Raw genomic sequence first — 26,483 nt, 5'->3', positions numbered from 1 at the left:
TTTCTACGATCATCTATATCAAATTGCAGCTTTATATCTTAATTTAGTGCTTAGTTACGGCATTTTTATTTTTTCAGTTAATGGAGATTTGTTTTTTTTTTTTTTTTTTTTTTTTTTTTTTTTTTTTTTTTTTTTTTTTTTTTTTTTTTTTTTTTTTTTTTTTTTTTTTTTTTTTGTAATGACATATCAAGTTTCATCGAGATATTTACATTTTTACTCAAGTTACAGCTTGCAGGGGAGGACGAACGGACAGACAGTCCACCGGATTTCAACTTTTCTCGTCATTCTGATCTTTTATATATTATATAACCCTGCATCTATCTCGCTTAGTTTTAGTTGATACGTACAACCTTTAGGTGAACAAAACTAYAATACTCTGTAGCAACTGGTTGCAAGTATAACAATAGTCCTAATAAGATATAATATGATATATCCCGGTTTTGTCATAAAGAGGGAGGGTTCTTCAGTTCAAGTTTTCAGTAAGCATCTCATGAGACAGTGCGCTAAAATTAGAGAATGGTACTTTCTTTTCGTACTTGTGGATCAGACAGGGTGTTGGATTATAACAACATGAACCGTCAGATATGAAATGTTTACAGTAACTCAAATGATCCTCAAAAACAAGAAAGAGTGCTAACATCGGCTACATCGGCTACATCGAAGCTATATTAACCTTCACCGGTGCAGTTATTATAGCTGTTTTTTTGATCGATCACTTCATGTGGCACCATTCAATGTAGCACTGAAAAAATCTATGCCAAATTTCGTGAAAATATTTTGTCAAACGTAAAATTTTTCCAAGCAAGTACTTGATTTTTATCAACAGTTTATAAAGCAGTGACTGTGCCCAAAAAATAAGGTGACATTTGAATTTAAACTGCGCGCGTCGAAGAATTTTTTTTTTTTAGGTTTGTAGTACTGTCAGTCACATTTAAGTCAAATTTCATGTCAAAATATTCATTAGTGTTTGAGATACGTGWCGTTTTGTGAGCTGCTAAAAGTGAGTTTTTCGTTTTTTGCGATGTCGAAATTTCTTGAGCAAAGAATTTGAATGATCATTTCGCCGAAAGCTCAACCCACATCGGTTCGCAACCACCTCATTCACCTGATCTGGCGCCGTGCCACTTCTGGCTGTTCACAAAGCTCAAAAGACCGCTCCGGGGACACCGTTTTTATTCCATAGAGGATATTCAAGCTGCAGCGAAGACGGAACTGAACATCATCCCGGAAGGTGACTACAGCCAGTGTTTCGAAGATTGGAAAATCCATTGGCATAATGTACTACATCTAGTGGGGATTACTTTGAAAGAGGTGAAATAGATTTGGAAGAATAAATAAAGAATTTTCAAAATAAATACAATGTCACCTTATTTTTTGGGCATAGGTATACTAATTCCAGATTTTTTCAACTTTTTAGTCTTTTAAACTCAGCAGTTTTTAAAACTTAAGCATGGTCCACATTTTAGCTTCTATGTTATAGAATAAGTCATATTTATTATATATATTATATTTAATCAATAACTACATATTTGTCATTAAATTTACCTTTTTTCTCATTGCAGCGCAAAAACTATTAGCTACGCGTGAAAATCAGCGCCATTCAATACAAAAACTCTGGTAAGTCAATTAAAATTGCATAAATAGTAAATCCACAAATAAATTGCCCATTTTCGCATAAATATTTTAAGCACACGCAAATCAGGCTTAATGCACATTCTAATCCAAACAGCGAGCCGCGGTGCACCACAGCGTATGCGCAACATTTACAAACCCACAAACGCACGCGTACACATACGCACATATATACATATACTTGTCAATAATCTGAAACAAAGAAATCACCAAAAATTAACTATTCAATTGCAACATTGACAACAATCACTAATTTTCACAAAAGATTAGCAGCGCGTCGGCGATATTTAGCGGCAATCAAAATAATGAAAATCCATGCAATATTCAGCATTTATTTACTTATCGCACTCCATAGCGCGTTTGGTTGCTGACGGGCTGCCACTGATTGCAGCAAACATGCGGCACGAGTTTGCTAATTAGTTTACTCAAATTGCAGTTGAACATGAAAAATGCATTAAAAATGTTTGTTGCATGCAAAATTTCCGATGAATAGCCAATATTGGTAAATACTGTGTGCGCGGTAATGAAATTTGTAGCAATAAAAATTTGAAAAAACTAAACAAAAAATGTTGGCATTTCTGATCATTTAAATATGCAACCGGTTGGCTGTTGCGGCTGCGGCAATTCAAATAGTTTCCAACGCTTGCAACTAACCCACTGTAGTTGGTGCGCTTAACCACACAATTTACAAATTGTCGTTGCAATAAACAGTTGGCCAATAAATAGCGGTGGTATTATATAATATGTTGTCAACAGCGGCTTAGCGGTTTATTAAGTTTTCGACTCACGTATAAGCTCACGTAAATGACGTGGGATAACTAGAAATATAAAATTACTTACAGCAACGGGCACATTAATAAACCTTTCCATTTTTAAGCGTATAGTGGCTTACAGATAAGTTATTAATAAACAATTGGTAACAAAATATAAACTGATAATATATTTATACTCTGAACTTAGTGTATTAAGTTTGCCTTGAGTGAAAAGTCGGAGATAATCTGTATATACTCGAACTTCCCCCTCAGTCACCGATCTGAAATTTTGCTTATGTCCGTTTTTCCACATGAAGCTACGCATTTCTCGAATGGTAGCTCCGTTATGGCTTATTTGCATCTTAAAGACCTGTTTTAACCAACCATGCCGCTCAAACGAAATCAGTCTTGCCATCATAGTACATCATTCTAGAAAAAGTAGCACTCGTAAGAGGGCACGAATTTAATCTTCATTTAAACACACACTAACCTTTTCCTCTTAGTGTTTTTAATCAGGTACAAATATATTTTCGAAACAAAATTTATCAAAAATGCTAGCAGGTTTTGATGACAAATTGATTTCTCGAAAAATTTTTTACTTTCTATTATAGCTGTATGCCTTTTGAGTTTATACATATAAGGAAGAGAAATGATAGCACATTATCACTGGTATCTACCGTACTGTGACAAGACCTCCCGAGAGTAGCGGCAGGTGGGTCGTTACACATCTTTAGGCATATTTGAAAAACAGCAAACTTTGTATCGTTTCGTATATGGATTTTCGTAATTAATCAATCAATAATGAATTGTTGTCTGGTTTTCGTTTTTATATTTTATATTTAATATTGATGTATAATTATTTTGCGTTTAGTTTAAAGCCTGTACAAAATATGCTATCAAAAGATTAAGAAATTTACCAAAGGTTTACAAGGTACTGTGAGTAGCAGCCTAAGTATATTTTCCACAGTATTAAGGTTGTTTATCAGCTAACCTAACCTAGCCAATACTGCTTATTGAAGACACTGTGGAACATACATTTTTGGGATTATTGTCTGGGGGTAAGAAATTCCAAGTCAGGGTGATGGTACTAGGTCAGTATAGTAAAACCCTCAAAGGGTTTGGCGTTCGTACGTGTCAGGTTTTGTTATGACCTTTTAAATTTTTTCCTTATCTTGATGTTTTTTCGCTTAGTTGTAACATTTTGGCAAAAAACAAAACAAAAAAAAAAAAAAAAAAAAAAAAAAAAAAAAAAAAAAAAAAAAAAAAAAAAAAAAAACAAAAAAAAAAAAAATTCCGAGAATTCAATTATACTGACCTAGTACCATCACCCTTACTTGGAATTACTCACCCCCAGATTATCTCTTGTACTGTGAGATTAAAGTTCTCTGAAGGCGAAGGCGCTACTCATTCAAAGAACATTAAACAATTTTGTTGAAAAAATGTGAGAAACAAACATCGTGCAATAATTTACGAAAAAATTTCTAAATTTTCATAGCTTTACTGTTCTCAATTGAACCCTGATCTAAGTTTCGTATGTGGAAATTTAAAAAATATATTGCTGAACCACTGACCAGCTGAATCACTGTATTTGCATCAGGTACTGACCGTAGTGCTTTTTTATTTGCTAAAGAATAAACCTTGATGCCTCCTCGTCATACTGTTTTAGATGTTATTTCTTTTTCACACATAACATATTTGACCCGCATCTCAGCTTCTAACCGCCTTTTTTGTAAAAACAGTTGAAGTATATATATTATAGAAACCAGGATTTATCATAATTTCCTATATCTTCCACTGAAGCATTGAGAGTAAAGCACTAAGATATCTACATATATTACAAGACGAACGTTCTAGCTTAAGAATTTTTGGACTCCTCTTTCTCTCCCATCACTTTAGGAATGCTGGTCTGAGGTTTAATGAGATAAAAATGCTCTTCAGTAAGTCTCTCGGAGTATAGAGATAATCCTCGAGTTTGAAGCGAAATTATAGTACCATAAACTAATTAAAAATTATAAACACTCAGTGAGGGTCAATGCACTTTATTCATACACCAACCAAAGCTGTTTCCCCATATGTCATAGTTCGCAAGCAAATAGCGTAAAAAATTCTGTGAGCGTGAAAGCATGAAATTGCTATTTTACGGCCATAGGTACAGCAGCGTGCTAAAATCCTATCGTGCTCCACTATAATACGACCTTGTCTACACCAACGCCGCCGCAGACGAGACGCATTCACCTCGCGCAGCAGCAGATTTGCCGTAAACGTTGCCACTTTTTGTTTGTTTAGTTGGTTGTCAGATTCTTCGCACTCAACCAAATGTGTTTTAATTTCATTCGCACATTCGCAGTTGGCTACTTTGGTTGCTTAACATTTTAAATAGGTGTGTTTTTTGTCAATTGGTTTTGTTAGCCGCTGTGAAGGCTACTGCATGACCACTACTTATGCGACTGATGCGTTCTAAGCCCTTTCGCCAAACACCTTTAATTGGTTTAATGCATCAGACGATGACATGCATCACATAATGAGCTGGTCGACAAGAGAAATACTTTGTCTGATGTCATATACATACATAGCTATTATACTGCTAGTTGAATTCATGGAGAAACCAGTCTTCAGTAGACTTTAGTAGTAGTAGAGATTAATAGTAGTAAACTGTGGTATTTTCGCGGGTTTAATTCGGTATTAGTAACTACTCAGTGGTGTTAACACATAGAGGAAATTTGATTTGACTGTAAGTTAAGAACCTATATTGTAATGCTAGAACGAACTTCGAGAAGTTCTGAACTGCTTTGATAGTGAAGAATTCATTAATTTCGTAAAACATGACATTGCTTTCCAACCTTTTAGCTTAGAAAAAAAAAAAAACATTTGCATTGAAGAGTTCACCTTTTGATTGGACCATCTTAAACGAACAAAAGTTTATTTACTGAGCTGTTGGCCTTGAAATGCTACTAAAAGTAAAAGTAAATAAAAGATTTCCGAATCCCATCAAATTTACCCAAATAGTTTAATCAATGACTACTATGTTCTACGGATTTGAATATCTGAATTTCAATTTACTACTTCATTTGTTTGATCGGAGAAAACCCGCTAGTTATAAGTAGTCTTGGAACACTACCAATTTAGTACGTTTCATATAATATTTCGGTTTAATGTGGTGTCTCGATGTACCAAAAATGGGAATTGAGTCATATGGTAGGAGTCATCTAGCGGGCTCTAAAGGAGCTGAAAATTTAAAACTTAACTTTTGAAAATATCCAGCCTGCAGTCAGTTAGGTCGGAGCATCATATCATAATTGGAATTGAAGGTTAATGGTAAAAGTAACTCATGTTATTTTTATAATCAAATTTAGTTGAAAAATAATTTTTGTAGCTTCAGGCCAAGCGTTCTTGCTCTTATGAGAAGTGTGATCGTTTAATTTCGCATACATAATCCTCAGACCTAATCGAAGCGAAAATGAAATCATGTCGAGGTCTAATTTAGGCAACATTCATCCACGCTAGAACTAGAGTGTTTTTATCCATTCGGACAAAATGACCTAGCCAGTAGCTGCTTCACATAATTCGCTAAACTATGTTAATGTCGTCGTATAATTCATGGAGTTTTTAACTTTAGTTAGCGTTCGTAGAACACCAGTTTGTACTGTATCTTTGAAGATGCCATTAACCAGACAGACGCTTGCTGAATATTTCTTTAGGTAAACGGAATGAACACAGATTTCTATATAGTCAAAGATTATGAACTCGGCACAATAAACAACAACACCAACGAGATATGTTTCTGTCTTCAATTCAATTCCATTTTCAGACACTTATTGAAATTTCGAAATAAAAATAGTTTACGGAAATGATTATCAGCTGTCGCCACAAACGCTTTTATGGCACTTTCCAAACTGGTAGTTTCAGCATTATTTCGTAATTTTAGCGTATTTTGGAAGGCACGTATACCATACGCACAACCACTTCATAATACCAATAACAATAATAACAACACACGCAATAATAATGAAGTGGCAAGTGCAGCAGCAAGTGGTGCTAGACAAACAGGCTTTTGCATATTCATACGGTAAATGCTTAAACGATACGACTCGTTGGCCAAAACACTTACGAGCGCACAAAGCCATGCGAATAGCGGCAGACACGCGCAGCCTGCAAATGGACAGAGCGGCGCGAACGGAGCGTGTGCTCACGTGCCTACTCACTTATGCAGCCATTATATTCCCGCGCACATTTCGCTAACCAGCCACAATTGCAAGGATAATCGCACGCCGCCACTAAACAGTTGTGTCTGCTTTGCATACTTTGCTCAGCACACACACCCACAGCTACATATATTCCCGCGCGGCCCGTAAGCGACGTTTAGTTCATGAATTTTAAATGACAAAAATGCTGATGACTACTGCCAATTGACTGCCAACTGCCATTACAATTGCCATTTACGACGCGAATTCCTGCAGCTCCTTTGCTCCTTTCTGATTCTCTTTATGCTGCGCTCGCCACTGCTTGTTACTTATACCACCCGTTCGACCGCCACGCGCACTAATGCAATGAAAGCGAAACGTTGCTTCGTTAAGAATGCGTGGGTACGTGCTACTCACAAAGACGCAAATGAGCATAATCGCTTGGAATTGCCAACAAAAACAAATAAAAGTAAGCACAATAACAAGAATGGCATATAATATGTGGATTAGACACAACAACTGACAGAGGCTTCATTATGTTCATAACAATTGTCTAGAGGAAAATTGCCGCAAATTTGAGGCAAATTAAGTAAAAGAAGTTGGCATGAAACTACATACACACTGGGATACATACACGAATATTACTATTTGCTCTAATTTGACTGGTAGTCACATCAAAACTTTTGTTATGATGAGCGTTTAAGGGGGTATTCTGGTCTAGACCCATGCATTTTAGGCATTTTTATACTCTCGCAACAAAGTTTCTAAAGAGAGTATTATAGTTTTGTTTACATAACGTTTGTTTGTAGTCCTAAAACTAAAAGAGTCAGATATAGGGTTATATATACCAAAGCTATCAGGGTGACGAGTAGAGTTGAAATCCGGATGTCTGTCTGTCCGTCCGTCCGTCTGTCCGCCTGTCCGTCCGTCCGTGCAAGCTGTAACTTGAGTAAAAATTGAGATATCATAATGAAACTTGGTACACGTATTNGGTTCACAACCACGCCTGAAATCTCGATTATCACTTTATCATGCGAGAGTATAAAATGTTCGGTGACACCCGAACTTAGGCCTTCCTTACTTGTTTAAACTAAGATAACAAAAAATGAAAAACATTTTTACTATCAATTTTTTTTTTTAGGTTTCTTAGTGACATATTAATAATATAAAAAAAATTGCAGAAAAAAGACAAAAGAGATACGGGCCGAGGGCGTGGGGGCTTCAAAAAAAAAAAAAACGGTGCATCCTGTTTGACCCGACTCAACCCTTGTAGAGATCGAAAACACCAGAAACAAGAAGTCTCTTCATTAGTAAGGACGTCGTTATCGGGTTAACCTTTAACAAAAAAAAAAAAAAAAAAAAAAAAAAAAAAAAAAAAAAAAAAAAAATGTCGTCGACGTGAAAAAAAATATTTTTTACCCGATTTTTGCGACCTTTCGAATTTTTTAAAAATACTTTAAATCAAAATTTTTGGAAATCCAAGGCAAACACGATATAGCATTGTATAAAGAAGAGATACATACTACATATACCAAATTTTAAAGGAATCGGTTCAGTAGATCTTGAGATATCATGTCAACCACCACAAAATAAGTAGTTTCGAGAAAAACGCGTAAAGGTTAGGAGACAAGTTTAGTGAGCATGGACGTCACAAAATCGGCTGTATCTCCAAAAGTAAGTCGAATTTTGAAAAAATCCTTCCAAGACTAAGCTTTCAAAATATGCACAAAAAAAATAAATTGATTTTTTCGAAATCCCAGACCAGAATACTCCTTTAAAGAAATCTAATGTGATATAAACTTATGCTAATGCAATGGCGAATTTCAGTATCAGTTTTTTTGTTGCCAAACTTTCATTTTATTTTTAGAAAACATTAAAATGCTGCCATATATGACCTTCTATGGTGGATATCACCACAAATTAATTATATTAGTTGTAATCAATTGTTTTTTTTTTTATATGAATTTGTTAATCAATTTATTGGCTTTGTACGACATTTTTTAATTTTATCACATCGAACCAATATTAGTAATTAAGGTATCGTGTCTTTGCATAGCAGTATTTTATTAGTAGACTTGTAGGGACGATTATTTTCAAGTGCTCAAAGCAAGTGAAATAAAACATTTTGTTTTTTCGTAAAAGAATAATTTGTTTACTCGTTGGAACGATAGATAATAACACGACTCTGCAAAATAATTTTTATTCCTTGTCCGAAATTCTATTTTAAGATTTTCGGATTAACTATGAACAAAAACGATAAGACAATACCTTTTCTTCGTAAAAAGTTTGTTTTTGTAAAAGTTATAGTAATAATGCTATATTTGGGGGGGTGATAGTACCTATGAACATAAAAGAAAAAGTAAAAGTGTGCACTTTTAAATTATTTTTCTACTTTTTTGTTAGTTATTTTCATAGTAAAACTTAATAAAAATAATAAATATGTGTTTTGAGTGATTTCAATTAAAAATTAAAATCACATACTTTAAAAAATATCGTTAAAGCGGTTTTCTAAATAAAAAAGCAAACTTTTCCATAACATATATTTTTTTTCGTCTAATTTGAGCTAAAACATGCTCAAATTTTGTGTTGACCTGTGTAATTATATGCATTTTATTTTTCCGCGCAAACCACATGTCTTAAAACCAAACTTTGCCGGAGCTTAAAGAAAACGGAACTAAAATATGGTATACTTATCTGAATTTAAATTTTTTTAAGCAAAATCAGCTTAATCGTGGTATACAATTTCGTTGAAATCGCTTTATGGTGAGTTCAAAGCAAAAGTTTAGAGACAGTATTTTTCGCATATGGTAGCAAGATAGTTCTTAAATAAATTAAAAATCGAATTGTAGTATATTGTTAGAAGCTTTCAAGTAGTTCATATTTTCGTCTAATAAAAGAAGTTATTTTATTTCCCTTAATAAATGGAAAACGTCTCTCAACCTTTCTATGCTTTAACTTTTATAAATTCATTTTATTAAAAATGTTTTTCCTTTTAGTTTAGTGTTTAAGCATTACTATATTTATGAGCTTTCTAAGAGGTTTCGTTTAATAATATCTATGTACCTTTTAACATTCATACATATAGTGGACGAAAAATGGTAAGACTTTTTTATTTAAATTCGCTTGAAAACCTAGTCGTCGAAATATTTCTTTTTTCTAAATTTGTATGACCCTCAATAAAATCTGTGCCAAATGTCACATGAAAATAATCAGTTGTGCTCAGTATACGCTTCTCTTTCTGATTTGTTGATTTTTACGATGAGTGAAATCATTCAGCAAAGAAGTTCAATTAAGTTTTGTGTGCGGAATCAAATTTCTGATGTAGAAACGATAAGAATGTCGAAATTCTTTGTCGCAAACAAGTGTTTGTGATTGCTACAAATTATTCAAAGAGGGTCGAGAACCCGTCGACGACGAACTACGTCCAGGACGATCATCAACATCAACTGATCATCAACACGTCTATAAAATAAAACGAATTGGTGCTTTGGAATCAGCGAATAACAATTAGACATCTTACTGACCATTTTGTAAGTGAAAGCATGAAAAAAGCTTAGCGTTAACGTCTGTGAAACAATGTCATGGCAGCATGTCGTGAAACATATTATTACGGCCATGAGCATTGGATTTTTCCTTGGAAACAGACGATAAATCGGCCGAATATCGCGGCAATGGTGAGACGATGACGAAAACATCACGTCAAAGTAACTCAAAATTCAAATTTATGTTGACAGTCTTTTTTGACTATCGAACTACATCCATACGGTCAAAGTGTCAACAAGGAATACTAACGACGCATAACGTTTGTGCGCAGCAATCTGTAAAAAGAGGTCAGAATTATGCGCCGACAACTCTTGGGTTTTGCACTACTATAATGCAACGTTGCATACTGCATTGATTCTACGTGAGTTTCTTCTTTTCAAGCAATATCGTAATGCAATCAGTTAGATCATTCCGGAAATTGACTTTCACAACTGTTTCAAGGATTTTAAAAACGTTGGTACAAGAGTATTAAGGACAAGGCAAATTGCTTTGAGGAAGACGGCATAGATGTTGAGGAATAAATTAACATTTTCTTTCCTTTATGAAGTTGTAATATTTTGTAATATTTGCTTATGAGGTATTTTAAACATACTTATTTACACTTACATTATTCTCTTATCCATATGAATTAAAGCGTTTTAAAATTATTCGTTTGTCTTTCTCCAATAACAATAGTTTATAACGTCCATAGGTCTGATTTGTTTAAAGCTATAATTTTTTTTTTTAAAGATTTTACTTACATTTTTCCACATTAATATTATATAAAATATTTTTTGCTGAAACGAAAAGTATTTTTTAAATACCGCTTGCCTATATATGCTTAGTTTTGAAGTTGTCATTTTAATAGTTTTTTAAGTGATTTCGTTGAAGAGGGACATTCATTCCACAATAGTAATCAAAGAGAAGGGGCTTAATTTAGATTTGTTAAATGTCGTTTAAAAAATCCGTAACACCTCAAAGAAAATTACAAAAAAATCAAAGGACATTTTTCAATGAAAGGAAGTGTTCGCCAGCATACTATATATTCAATTGCTTAGCGAAAACCTATAAGCTTATATATACAAGCGTACTGCAAAGCGAAGCGTAAAGCCAATTTACACTCATTGCACAAAGCAACCAATTAAACTAACTCAACCAACCGACTAACAAGCTAGCAGTTTTATCTCTTTTATTTTAAATGGACACCTACTGTACCACCACAAACTGTATATGCAGCTCACACCACTCATCATCAATGTAGCTCACTCCTTCCCACAACTTCCTTTCGACCGACTCGTCAAAGTGAGCGTTAGTTCGAAATGTATACAATCAATCAATCAATCAATCTGTGAATCAATCAGCTGGTCAGTCAAATAAACAATCACTTGCTGCGCCCACACCCATATAATCACTCAAAAGCAAATTGCAACCAACACACTCGCACCGTTTGAGCGCATTCATCAACAAATGTGCTCAAGCATTCTCTCTATCTCACAATTCTATCAAGCGGTCACCTCTTCGGTGGCTAGTCAGGCAATTGAACTTCGCCAACAGCTTTTGTGTATATTAAATTTGCTTTGGCTTTGAGTACGATTTTTGCAAGGACTAAAAAAAGGGAGAAAAAGTAGCAAATGTATCAAATGGACTTGTTGTGGTGTTAAAATGCAACACTGTTCAGAGCTTGAGCTTGCCAAAAGTAGAGGTCTTTGAAGATCTCTTTGATGAATTCTTTAACTAACGCCAAGTCAAAGCATTTTAGGCAGTCAAAATGTAATTAAATAGTACAGCATAGAAATTGCGGCAAAGGAAAACCGAAAAAATAGAATGAAAACGAAATAATTTTGGAAACAAACGGTGATTGAAATAAATAGGAACACTGCATTTACTTTATTTAAATTATATTTATTCCGACTCGTTTCACTTTCATTTGGGTGTTCTCATTCTCTCCTTTTACGCCTTTATGAAAATAGAGGTTTGTTTATTGCTAAACCCCCGCCGGTATGTTGAAAGTTTCTCAACCACTCGTTGAAAGCTCGCAGTAATACTGCTCCTGAAAAATGTTTCAGATACCTAGTGTTTTTTCAAACGGACAATGCTTTCGATACATTTCGGTTCCTTGCATATATCGTATAAATAGTGAAGTTATGACTTCATAAAACTTTTGCATTTGGGCTCCTCTATTTAATCGAAGTGGACTATTTGTAAGACCCGTTTGGTTTGTAAACACAAGTATCCAAACAATTCTTGGTGATTCCATTATTTATGTTCAAAGCTCAGTGGCTCACTTTCAAGTCTTGTCATTTTAATGTGAGCATGAGTTCTAAGTAAGCTAAAGCAAATGAAAGTCGTAAAGGGTTTAATGAACTAACGTCGTTGAAAGCTCTTGAGTATAATATTGCATAAAAAACTCTATAAAATGCAATTTCATTTAAATAAGCTAATAGGCACTATTAGTACCTAATGCTCCATTAAAAGCTTTTTTGAATAACCACGAAGAACCTCTCTTGATTACTTCTTATTTACTTGAATAAAAGATCTGCTTAAAGATCAACATCTATAATAATATTTTTTTTTTCCAATTTAACTTGCAGGAGTCTGTATTTCTTTATAATCAAGTTATTGCAACCTTAGAGCTTTCACAGAAGTTCGCACAGAAAGCTTTCACAAAATCTCTCATCAAAAGCTTTCATAAAAGTTCTAAGGCTTTAGAAAAACTTTACTCATGACTGAAGCACCAAAAGCTCTACTACAGAAATAACTATTTATGGCTTATGTTTCTCTAGAAGTTTAAAATTAACTTCGCTGCAATTCAAAGAAATGTTTTTACTAGAACTCTTAAAAATCAAATCTAGTATGTGAATGTATAGTATGTTTCCATCAGCTTTTACATACATACATTAATTCCAGCCAATTTTGAAGTGCATTGAATGCAACACTACAATCACTAAAACCAGACACCAGCCAGCCAGTCAGTCAGTGAGTCACATTCAGGCATTGAATATGCCACCAAAAAAATCGAAAGAAACAAAAACTAACTGCTACAATTGACTAGACAATTTCTTTCGGGATTTTTCTTTTCGTATTTCAAAATTTTTAGCTGCTGGTCAACAGCACAAAAGTACGTCCCAGTGGAGCTATAACTGCATATGTGCGCTGTGAAACGAAAAAGAGGAGTGTAGTGCTATGAGGTATATAGGGAATCGCAGGGAATTTTCAATAGTCACAGTGGCATTTTCTGTAAAATAAAATACTAGGAGGGCTTCAATTCATACCTACAATACCTACCTACCTTCATCCTTGCTCCGTTATTCAGTATACTAAAGCTCGCCTGAATTGGCCATTTGGCAGGGCAGTTAGCGCTATGGGCACGTCCACTGGACAATGTAGTTTTGTTATATAATATTATATATATGAAGATATGTATATCTGTACAATGTATGAGATATTGCTTGCTTGCTATAAATATCTCKTCGGCGCCGGGCAATCAGCTAACTAAGCATTGAAACTATTGCCGCAGCTGATAGCATCGCCACACCGTAGTATATACAACTAAAAAATTGTACCTCGAAAGAATGTCTCTTTACTGTTGGCTACTTTTTCAAAAAAAAAAATAAAATAAATATTATTTAGATGCGTATGCATTTTAAGTGGCTATGCGTGATTATATATCATATAGATTTATTATTGCTCACAGTTTAACAAATTTTTCCAAACAAAAATAATAATTTTTTTGAATAAATAAATGTGTATTGAATTCCTTTCAATAAAAAAAAATTGTTTTTAGGAAAAAACAGCACATTGGAGCATAATTTGAATTTTTAAACATAAAAGATCATATTAGAAAGTTGTTTGTGCATACTTTTGCTAAATAAATAATAGTTAGAGTAATTCCACACAGCTATCTAAAAAATCACAATTTATTTAACTCTAAAATGCCTTTGAATATAGCACTTTTATTGCCTGGCATTCTATGTCTCAATTGCGGCATAAATAGTCTAAAAGCAATTGAGATTTTATACTAAATTTTTCACTTACATATTAACATATTTTTTCATTACAAATTCCTTCCACTCAACATACAAAATTGCTGATATTGCTGTTTAAGTGCATGCTTGGGCAAAAAATTTGTCAAATAATCAGCAAGTTGTGCAACTATTGCAAAAACATATATTTTTTAATGTTTATCAGTTTTGCATGCAATTTAATAAAACACAATTTTTTGCTGAAATTTATTAGTTGCAAAAAAAAAGTGTGGCTCACCATTTGAGTGTCGAAAATGTTGTCCTTGCTAATGAACAAACATGTTGAAATCGATGCTTGACAGAGTCATGTGATAGAGGAAATGAATTTCTGAAAAAAACAGAAAGAAAGAAACACAACAAACTCACTCGAATGAAATGCTTTAAACACGAGCAAAACGCTTATATGAATTTTTAGCTGAAAAGGGAAATTAAATTTTACTTTAATGCTTAATATATTATATACAGTTTATATATGTATAAATATATATAAATTTTACCAAAAATTCCTAAAAGCAATTTATAGCGAGGCAACCCTAAAAAATTGGGCTAACTATTTTCACTCCGCCTTAAACACGGAAGGATATTTACAAAAATAAATATTTATTTATTTATTTTTTTGAATTAWTATGTTCTTTATATTTCCCATAAACTCCAGTTTACTGTTGAAATATACCTTAAACACATCAATCGATGGCTTAAATAAATATTGTTAATAGTACTAAACATAATGTTAAACCCGCCACTTTTATGTGCTTGTGTTGATAGATCCCTAGTTTGTAATCAAATTTTAGAGCAAATAAAAAAAATAAAAAAAATGGTCTGACCATTGAAATCGGATGTTTAGTTAAAGTTTTTTATATTAATCCTAGACCACGCAACCATCTACTTTTAGAAGTATTATCTTCTAAACAAAATAAAATTTCTGAGTAGTACGAGAATGACTAGAACTTTCGTGAATGACCAAAAGTAAATATCAATTATCAGTAATTAAATGTTCGAATTCTGTGCTCTTGTCTCTCTCCTCATATGGAGTTTTGGCAGATGTCACATTAAGGTTTCAGATAACTTAATTTGACTTGGAACCTAAGTAGAAGCCATACAAGTGTTATAGATGTACCCTAACATCACCTTCTTCTTTACACATACATTGATTAAAGATCCTGACTGCAGTTGTGACTTGGGACTGGTAGCGGTACTGGTATCGGTATTGCGCAAAAAAATAAAGATTAGCTTTGGTTACACCGAAGCTCTAGTACAAGTACTTTTTACAAATCAAAAAAGGTTCCTTTCTCAATTACTCCAGTTTATATAGTAGTTCTATTCTGTAGTGGTCAGGACTAAAAGTTCGAATATTTGAATCGATATCGTTGCTTTACACAAAATTTGGCATAAATTACGGACCAAATTTATACCAAATTTTGTGACGGTATCCTTTAAATAAAAAAAAAACAAAATCATACAAGAACTATATTTTAATCCTTCAGTTTGTATGGTAGTTATATAATATGATTGTCCGATTTATTCTATAATTGTCTGATATCAATGTTTCCGCAAGTAAGCAACATCTTGGGAGAAAAGAACGTGTGCATTTCAGACCGCTATCTCGAAATCTGTGGGACAAGTTTATACGTGTATATGTATGTAGATGGACAATTGAGCGGATGGAAACACGGATGTGCCTGATTGAATCAGATCGTCATCATTTATGCATATATTTTATACGATCTTCCTTCTGGCTGTTACAAAAATTCGTGCCAAACTTAAATTGTCCCTCAAACTTTGTTGACTTTGTAAAACATTTACATGAACTCAAATAGATAATTATTTAATTTTCTAGGCGTCAGCAATCTATATTAAATGAATAAGTAGACATATTTATAAAATATTTCTATAGTTACATTTCAATAATTTCCTTTTATGCGTTAAGACAACCGTGATATGAGAGTAATATTTCAATAACTTATTTGTTTACAAGAAATTTGTAGCTAGCAGAGTCGTTTGATAATTCAGTGGAAGCTAGAGAATGGATACCCAGCATTTTATGAGTCTCACAAATATTATTACTGAAATTGTTTACTAATATTTATCTTCATTAGTTAGGAAGTGTTTTTCATGAGGGTCGACTTTGTTTTTTGGGCCGAAGTTAATCTGTAGTTAAAGTAAAAAGCAAGAACGCTCTTCCGTTAAAAACGCCTGAAATATACTTAAATAATATAAGAGGGTGCCATTTTATCGTGAAATACACGACTTCATGCGGAAATGCGGATCCCTGCCATGAATTCATCTATACTTGAAACAAAAATCATCGGAGAGACTATATTTTAAAACAACTAACTTGCACAAGAGCTTTGCTTTTATGATTAGATACCAAAAATTGTGTAACTGAAAGTCCAAATATTAATGCATGTATAATACCCTTTAAATTTGCGAACTATGATTTTAATGTACAAAATCAAAGCCTACCGTCCTTCAAGACAGAAAAGACAAAAATTTGGCGGTATATATAGGACCTTATAATCTATGGCAATTCTAAGAGATGGACTTATCATAGCCCCTCGTACACTAAAAATAAACGCTTTGTAATATTACTAATAAGCTTCATATCTAATTGGACTGCTGCTGTGCTTTTTGCAATTTCTTCTATGCACGAGCCAACTTAACCACACCATGTTAGGTGACTGGTTGCAATTAAAGGTAATTTATGCTACTAGAAACGGGCGAGGGTGTCACTTCTGGCATTTCATTGATTAAATGCAAATCCAAGCCGCACTTTGGCATACTTGAACCTTTGTTATTTAAATTGTAAGAATTTTTTATTACTGAACCCAGTGCACAATCCCAAAGCAACAGTTTTAATTCTTTAGTTGGATGTAAATAGACATGTACAGGGTGGTTTCAAAGTATTTCTTTTATATCGCCGATACCAGCTTAGGCCAAGAAATGTTCTTTATTTCTTACGAATAATTCAAGAGAATCGTAGGATACTAAGTAAAGCTTCCCTCTGTAGGCTGTGCCCAAAAAATAAGGTGATGTGTGTTTATTTTGAAAATTTTTTATTTATTCTTCCAAATCAATTTCACCCCCTTCAAAGCAATACCCACTAGATGTAGTACATTATGCCAACGGATTTTACAATCCTCAAAACACTGGTTGTAGTCACTTTCCCGGATGGCCATCCGTCTTCGCTGCGGCTTGAATATCGTATAAAAACGGTGTCCCCGGAGCGGTCTTGTGAGCTTGGTGACGGCGCCAGATCAGGTGAATACGGTGGTTGCGGAACGATATGGTTTGAGTTTTTGGCGAAATGATCATTTAATGCAAATTCTTTGCTCAACAAATTTCGACTTCGCAAAAAAACGAAAAACTCACTTTTAGCAGCTCACAAAACGACAGCTAGGATAGTTAGGCGAACTTTTCTGTAAAATATTACAAAACAAAAGGGCTTATTGATGAATTGGCCGCCTCAATTTAGAGTCACTTCTCCTGGAATTTAATCCTGAAAATTCTCAAGTTGCCGAAAGCCGGTTTACTGACTGAAACCACTGAGCTTCAATAGTGTAGGAGCGAAAAAATCAACGCGGTGTCTTGAAACAGCCTCCGATTTCAATTTAAAGAGGCTTATAGTTCACCCTGTCGATTTGTCCAATGACAAATCAATCGTTTTGATAATACATATATGACAGCTTAATTACAAGATTTACGACCGAACCTATTACTCTCTTTTGTGCGTTGGGTACAACGCCCGAGCTGGTGCCACGCTAGACTAGTTCTTTAATTGTTTGCAAATAAAGAACTGGATTGCAGAAAATTCTTGTTTAGTTTAGTTTTCCCTCATATGCATAAATCAATTATATTTCATAAATAGAGCTATGTGATATAAAAACGGCGAGATCAGTTAGACTTTGTGTTAAAGTGCTCAACTTGGTTCAAGTCAACGGATGCAGATTTAGTGCGGTGAAAATCAATTGAATAGAAAGATGAGGACGGCAACGGTGAGCTATTTTTCACAAATAATTGAAGAAGTGATGTTAATATTTAATATAATTTTGGCAGGTTCTTTCCTTAGCCGCAATTACCTTTTTGTGCGTTGCTCAAAATGGAGCTAGCATTGTACCCTTGACGGGTGTGAATCAACTACCTTTGGTGCTTTCTGTACCAACTGTGGTGACTGTAGTTCGAACAGAAGACGATGGACAATACAAACCAGTGCCCGGTTTGGAGGGCGAATATGTGCCAAGCATCGAGGATGCAGGTATAACCAACGTCATAACTACAGGAGTATTGCCTGGCGGTGTTGTTGGAGGACCTTTAGTCAGCTCTCCAGGTGCTCTGCTCACCGTTGGTGGACCTGTAAGTGTCAATGTTGCTGGTGTTGAAGGTGCGCCAGTTGCAGAAGCGGTGATTTCTTCTGCAGCTATTGGTGGTAGTATTCAAGGGGCTGACGGTGCAGATAGCTCTAGCAGCAATGGATCCAGTGACGGATCAAATGGAAGCGCTGGAGTTGTCGGAGCAGATGCTGCAGGAGGCGTACTTGGTTCTGCTGGTGATGAAAGTAGTGCCGACGGTGGTGTAGATTCTGGAAATGGCAGTGGTGGAGCTGGAGCCCTAGGTGTCGAAGCTGCTGCAGGTAGCGCTATTGGAATTGGAGGACCAAGTGGAGAAGCTGCTGCTGGCAGTGTCATCGCAGCCGAAGGACTAGCTGCCTCAGGAGCTGGTGCTGGTAGCGCTATTGGAGGACCAGGTGGCTCAGGTGGTGCTGGCGCAATTGAAGTCGTTGAGGGTGCTGCTAGATCTGGTCCTTATCTAATTGTTAGCAGTGCATCTGGCGGTGGKGGTGGTGGAGGTGGTGCCGGAGGCCTTATTGGTGCTGGAGGCGGTGGTGGCGGAGGCGGTGCTAGCGGAATTGGTGCAGCTGGTGGCGGTGGTGGTGCCGGTGGAGCCAGCGTTATTAATGGTATTGGTGGTGGTGGTGGTGCTGGAGGGGGTAGCAGTAGTGGTGGTGGCGGTGGCGGCGGTGGAGCTGGTGGTTCTGGTGGTCTGGCAATAATTGGTGGTCTTGCAACAGGTGGCGGTGGCGGTGGTGGCGGTGGAGGCGGTGGAGCTGGTGGTCTGGCGACAGGTGGTGGTGGCGGTGGCGGAGGTGGAGCTGGTAGTGCTGGTCTTCTTGCAATAGCTGGTGGTGCCGGTGGCGGCGGTGGTGGAGGTGGAGCAGGTAGTGGACATGGCGGAGCAGGAGGTGGCGGGGCCGGAGGCGCAGCTGGTATCGGAGGCGCTGCTGGTGGTGGCGGAGGTGGTGGTGCTGGTGCTGCCACTGGCATTGATGGCCGAGCTGGGAGCTCAGGTGTAAGTGGTGCAGACGCTTGGGGTGGTGGCGCGGGTGGTGCTGGTGGTCTTGGTGCGCCCGCTTTACCTTGGCTTAATCTTCATTAAGAAAGCTACTTTCTATAGCCAGTCTCTGTATAATGCTCAAAGTAATGGAAATGTGATGTGTAACCTAATATATTATATTTTTAACTTGACATCAATTACACTAGTTTAAGTCTAGTCGCCATTTTGTACTTGCAAGTGAATAAAAAGATTTCACAATAAAATTGTAACTAAATATTGGGGTCCCTAAAATCTTTTAAATTATATTTGTACGACAGTATCCCAAATTATTTCTGGGATATCTAGTAGATATAATTGACATTTGGAAGACCTTCTCTTCGATTATATATTTTTAACATTTTCCACAGAGGGTAAACCTATTCAGTACGATGATAATGTTCTCAAACACTTAGCCATGTATCAGCACACTCTTGACTTGACTTTAATTGTCGATCTTTTGTTGCAACATGTTATTATACATACTTCTCAATACCTCACTGAGACTAAATCGAATAAATTCATCCGAAGTAATTCCGAAACTTTGCTCCTATCAATAACTAGTATTTTGGGTATGACCACACCTGTAAAGGCTTTTTATAGCATATAGGTAAACTTCGACCACAGTCCTAATTATTGGCAAAATGAAATGCTGTTTCACTGCAGGCCAGAGATGTTGAGCAAATAAATTATTATTTCAAACCACACCCTTCGCATCTAACAAAACAACTAACATACTATAAATGAAATGTTATTTGCAACAACAATAATAAATCGACATTGGCAATAACTTGCACTTGTAACGAGCTCAATTGTTGACAATTTGCATAAAATATTTGCAATTTGTGGCAACAAAACGTGTGGCATTCATATGGAAATGCGGAATGCGAATTAAGCTAGTGCAGAGAAAGGGTACAGTGAAGTAAAGGCAAAGTGACCACAGTTTATATAACGTTGTCATAACACATATTTTAAACATTACTGTACATATGTGTGTCTGCATATTATGCATAACCACTCTTAAGTGTGCAGTGCCACAGAGAACAGTTACAATTTATTTAAATACTTTTTAATGGAGTTTTATGCGTTTAGACGTTTTCTTTGCCATTCTCTGTGCATATTCCGAGGTCACAGCTTAATGCATTTACCAATGACTGCAAATTGTATGATGTAAGCTTCCTAAATGCCATTACAATAATTCTCATTAAGGTTAGTGTGTGACTAGTGGGTAAAATGGCAGCAAAATGTGGCAACAGCTACGATTCAAATAGCGATAGTTTGACTTGAATATATTTATATATGTACATATGTTCTTCGGTTCATGTCAGCTATAGAGCCTGACTGTCTGTCAGTAGGGACGTTAAAATACTGCGACAAACCTCTCTTGAGGGTAAACCTTCAGCGAAATCATTCGCCATAAACATAGTAGTAAAGAGTTGATGTCAAGTACGCACTACAAAATTATTGCATAAGTCAGTTTTGGGTTGGACACTGTTTGTGTCTACTCACCGTCATTTGATTCCCACTTTTCATCCCCAGTAGGCAGCCTCTTCAGAAATGGACCGATTGTGTTACTTATCAACAACAATCCACCTGCCAGATTTGGTCCATGGAGTACGTTTGGCTTAACTCGTTTCACTCATATACAGGGCTTATATTTCTATTCAGATTTATTTCAATGGTCCAAAGCTGTATCTTGTGTATTGTTTAGCTCCTGGGCAATCTAAACGGATGTTACATGAAGCTCAAACTCCACGATTTTCATATTATTAAATTAGGTTATTGAGATCCACACAACCAGCACTTTATCGTCGAAACTCTAAATCTATATACACTATTCTGCGCTTCGACCATCCTCAAATCTGTACCACATACTTCCAAATATTACCTTGAACTGGAATCATAACAATATTTATTTAAGTGTGTACTGAAAAATATTATATCCAAGCGGCTGAAGTCGGTTGTAGAAATCTTGAACCCAAAATTATTACATTTTTAGTACTTGAATATATTCCATATTAGGTTGTCAAATATCTTCCTTCACCCTTGTTCTTTTTTGAGTTTCTTAGCTATGTATGTATAAAGCGTTACAGAGCTCATATCTGGCAATACCATACATCTTTGAAAGGTCCTCACATAACCTACAAAACGACGCTATGCATGATTAGTTTGGGTATTGCGTCCAACAGTTATAGACGTGTAGACATGGAGTTCACTAATGCTAAAATTCGCGCTATATTAAAGTTTTCCTTCGTTAAAGCCAAATCCGCTAGAGAAACGTTCAGTGAGATTAATGGTGGCTTAGTGGAGTGTACTCTAGCACTTCGAACTGCTGGAGGAAAGGTTTCGATGATTCGGAGTGGCTCAAAAAACGACACCATGGATAAGCCAGCTGGCAAAAGACCTGTGACGACGAATACCGATCAAATCATAGAAAACATCGAGTTAAACCGGTATGTGGCATCTAGTGACATCGCACAGAAAATGGGGGTATTCTTAAGTTGCCGTCTAGATGCAAACAGATTAGCGAACGAAACGGCGCATATTTGAACTGAATCCGATACATTTCGTCAATTATTCATTAACTTTTATTTACTTTGCAACAGAACAAAATATTTTGCAAATGCAAAAAGTGCCCATAAAACGATAACCAGTCTTCAGGGTTGTGAAACCATGATGTTCAAAATTTCTTTACCCGAAACATTAATATTTCTATGGGTATTGGGTAGAGCAAGGCTGTTCAATCTGCCTTTGCTAGACGCATTCGATAAATAAGTTCTCAGCCTGCCAAGAGTCGAAAGCGATCTTTGACTGGGAGCAGCTGATATCGGTAAAGTTGCAGTGATCTGCAGATATCGATGAAATGTTTGGGCTTTCAATCAATATTTTTAGAACACCTAAAACTTCCCTTTGGGTAAGTTTCTGACGCTACAACTAACTACATAATTGTTATGTTTTGGAAAGAATTTTAATGAACAATCCTGTGTTATGACACGATGTCTTGCTAAGCCACAAACAAAATTGCTCGCATCCCAAAAAACTGAGGCCATAAACTTCTTGGCCGATTTCTGTTGCTGATGCGCTTTTTGGACGTCCTTCACGCTGGTTGTCTTCAAGGCTTGTGTAACCACGTTTAAATTCAGCAAGCCATCTTTCTACTTTTCTATGTATGTGTCATAGAGCATGTTGATTTGTAGAGAAACGTACAAATCGATTATGCGAGAAATATTCTATTATTCATTCTGAACCGCTTCAGCGATTTTTTAGGTGAAGTTTAATTTTAGTAAGTTTTTGAGATATCCGAAGGAAATTTAATATATATTTTTATTGATCATTTGTCGAAATCGGCTAGGTCGAACAACTAACAACATATCTCCCATATAACAGATTATTCAGTTAGAGTTCAATAGAGTTCCTTTAATTAAAAGGTAGCATCGTAATTTTGCAGAATTTTCCTCCATTAAACACTTAACAATGATGGAGAACATAGGAAAATGGCACAACCATAACATATGTATGTATATCTTCCATATAACGGATTATTTATATTTTTTAGGAATGGTACCTTCGTTTAGTTCAGTAGTTCAGAATGATCCGTAGAAAATTCACTGCTCTAATATAAATCTGTATATATGTAAACTTATGTACTAATATACATATGTTGTGTATAGAACCCAACATTCCCGCATACCACACATATTGCAACAATTTGTGTCAGTAGCCACGAAATTCGCCGCCGCCACATTGGCTAGTGGCTAGTGGCTGATGGCATTTACAGTTTTGCACTAAATTAAATGCGCATTCACTTGTGCAACAGCATGTTGCACTAAACACACACAAATACGTACATAACGGGTAAACCGTTATTTGCACAACTTGTATGAACTACAGCCACGAACTATTAGCTCCTGTGTGTATGCGTAGCAATGGAGCACAGACAATTTGTACGCGCGATGGGGCTGCCCTTCCTGGAATACATGCTGGTTTATGCGCGAGCTCTCTACTCGATACATATGTATGTACTTAGTACATACTCAACTACTCAATTTCGCTGCATTTGGCGAATTATGAACCTCTCAATTAAGTGCAAAAAATGGCGCCAACTGTGTTTTGGCCCGCCACAACAACATGCTGTCACATATTGTCAGACAACACACTATCGTTTATAGAAGCAGCAGCCAAACTAATGTCAACTAAGCTGTGTAGCAACAACATACATAGAGCAACGCTGGAAATTATCATGCAAAAGTCTGCAGCACGAATATGAGCATGAGCCCTAAATATCAACACCACCGTAAGCAAAGAAACTCACGGACCAGCTAGTGAGCGCAGCAGCTTTTAACTGCAAGACAACAGTGACACCATCATCGCGATATTTTAGCGTAATAATAGCTAGCAAAGCGCCAGAATGCACACACCGCTATTTTCTTCGGTAGATGTGTGTGGGTATTACATATGTGTACTTCAGGGTGACAGAGGCCATTATTACAAAGACAGTTCCTTGCAGTATATACTACATTATGGCAGATTGCTGTATATACAATAGTTGAAGCTTCATCTAACGGTACTTTGTGAAAGCAAATTTTGTCTATAAAGATATAAATAATACTCACCTTAGCCGCTTTGACTTTACCGATATTGATTCAAAGGCTGTTATTTCGACAGTTTTTAAGGTAGTCCCCGTCTGGTAAAAGGTGCTTCTGCCAATGCCCGTTTCAGTCCTCAAAATAATAGCAACAGTCTTATTCCGGTATGGACTTCAAGTTCTTGTATGATTTCGATCAGGTTGCGCAACACTGTGATGCTAGTTTTTCGCAAAAAGATCGCAAGGAATCAATTCTGTATAGCGATGTGCATTATCGTGATTTTGATACCAAGTGAGACTTGACGCGGCTTGAGCCAAATGACATTTTAACACTATCGGCGGGGTTTCTAATTGTCATGTGATAATTTTTGATTGATTTTTTCATTATGGCTTTCGTCTGTAGTGGTTGATGGTTGTCCAGAGCGCGGTTCGTCTTTGACAAGTTTTCGGTCCGCAAGTTGAACTTGTTATACCACTTATAAACGTTTATAGTGTGATTAGCAAAATTTAACCATTGTACAAAATTGAAAAGTTATCTTTAGATTGTTATCAAAAACATAAGTAACTCAGAGATATTTAAACTTTTGGCAAACAGGTGCCTGTCAAATATTATAGACTGTCCTACCAGCTGAGAAAAAAAATGTACTCAACACTAATATATAAAATATATTGATGAACTAAGTTCATAACGCTGACCATATCCGAAATGATATGTCTCCGACGTTTCCTTCTTGCTCATATAAAGTGAAGGAGCATATTATTCAACAGAGTTCGAATGTAATGAAAATAAAATATRTACTCTTAAACATATATATATAATAAATATATAAATAAAATATATACTCTTAAACATATATGTATACATATGTATATATTATCTATATTTATATAAATCCACTCACCTAACACAGCCCTGTTCAGTTTTCACTCGCGCTTTCGTAATAGTTCTTTTAGAAAAGCTTTTATTAACGAAAGTAAAAGCGCCTAAAAACATATTTTTCAGTTTCCATTTCTACCACCATTTATAACAATTCTCTATTCACCGCTTACTCTACTAATGCAAACAAGCAGAAAACAATCAGCCGTCTAAAAAAAAACAAAGCTGTGAGCTAACCAACTGCAAAACTATGGCATAACTTTTGATGCGTCAGAAATTCATCTAACACCGAATGTGTCTATATATAGTCTGCACTATTTTAATGAGCCGCATTCTAAAAAGAAAACGAATCAAACAACAAATAATAATGGCAAAAATAACTATGAAACATTTTACAAATTACAAGGAAACTTTTATTTTCAATATAGCCGTTTGGAAGCATTTGCGCAGAACAGGAAAAATGTGTCTACCGTTATTTTTAAAGGTGGTATAATACCCGGTAGGAAGTATTTTCTGGAGAGGTTTATAGATTACTAAAGCTTGGTGTATGAAATCATAGCGTGTTATGCTGACTGGATTAGAGTAGGGCTGAAATACATTAAAACTGACTCTGATGAATTAAATGTTAATAATTAAGAGTTATTTTATTTTATAGAGAACTAACCTCTCTTTTCACTTGTAGTAATTTAATCCCGAAAATTCTGTGTGATATCTATATAAAGATGCGAAGACTTGTAAGTAGCACTCGTTAACAAGACGCCCTTAGAAATGGGATTCTGACCAAGTACCTTTTTCTAGTCTGACTAAATATGGCAAATACGGCGTTGAAATTGGAGCACTACCATTACTTCTTTGAGTTTAGTGAGTATATCGATAATCGATATCTTATACTTGAATGTACTTAATATACTTCGATGATTCAATGAGCTCGGCCTCAAAGGCAATCGTTAAAAATAGTACTAACAGTAAGTTCGAGACTCACAATAGCATCAAAATGGAAAAGCAACATAATTTAATACACAATTTCACATAAGAACATCATATGAGGCGAATCTGTATGTCAAACCACTAAAAAAAAACACAAAACTTATTCTTAAGCTCTGGACCATAAATCAGCGAAAATCATATTGTTTTTATCGTCAGTAATTTTGAGGAGGCAATTAACCACAAAAATAATGATAACTAGTGAGTTGAGCCTGTTTGTTCCTTAGCCAGTTTGGATACGCAGTCGCTTTTAGATCCTGCGTTGAAGTGACGAAATGATATTAAAATTTATATATTTGGCAGTCATAACACAGTACAACAGCTAATCGGGGGGTGAGAAATTCCAAGTCACTGTGATGGTACTAGGTCAGTATAGTAAAACCCTCAAAGTGTTTGGCGTTCGTATGTGTCAGTTTTTTTTTCTATGACCTTTTAAATGTTTTCCTTATCTTCATGTTTTTTCGCTAAGTTGTAACATTTTGGCTAAAACTTATTTTTTTTTTTTTTTTTTTTTTTTTTTTTTTTTTTTTTTTTTTTTTTTTTTTTTTTTTTTTGCCAAAAGTA

At 35.5% G+C, this 26,483-nt stretch overlaps 1 protein-coding gene and 1 long non-coding RNA gene across 2 annotated transcripts in view; both read left to right on the top strand.

The window, feature by feature from the left end:
- The first annotated feature begins 1,561 nt into the window (after positions 1-1,561).
- The window catches only part of LOC108970244, a 79,689-nt gene continuing 54,767 nt past the window's right edge, over positions 1,562-26,483 (top strand). Inside the window, exon 1 of the long non-coding RNA XR_001993465.1 lies at positions 1,562-1,617. This is a non-coding gene — a long non-coding RNA (uncharacterized LOC108970244). The remainder of the gene's footprint in view (positions 1,618-26,483) is intronic.
- On the top strand, positions 18,002-19,721 carry LOC108970243 (glycine-rich cell wall structural protein-like). The gene is made up of 2 exons (XM_018935514.1): positions 18,002-18,101; positions 18,163-19,721. Exons 1-2 carry the CDS (start codon positions 18,087-18,089, stop codon positions 19,537-19,539), a joined length of 1,392 nt encoding a protein of 463 aa, XP_018791059.1. The 5' UTR covers positions 18,002-18,086; the 3' UTR covers positions 19,540-19,721.

This window comes from Bactrocera latifrons, unplaced genomic scaffold (assembly GCF_001853355.1).
Source record: "Bactrocera latifrons isolate USDA-ARS-PBARC rearing strain unplaced genomic scaffold, ASM185335v1 scaffold_291, whole genome shotgun sequence".
NCBI classification, from domain to species: Eukaryota; Metazoa; Arthropoda; class Insecta; order Diptera; family Tephritidae; genus Bactrocera; species Bactrocera latifrons.
Note: the sequence above shows the minus strand (reverse complement) of the source record. Positions and strands in the feature narration are given on the sequence as shown.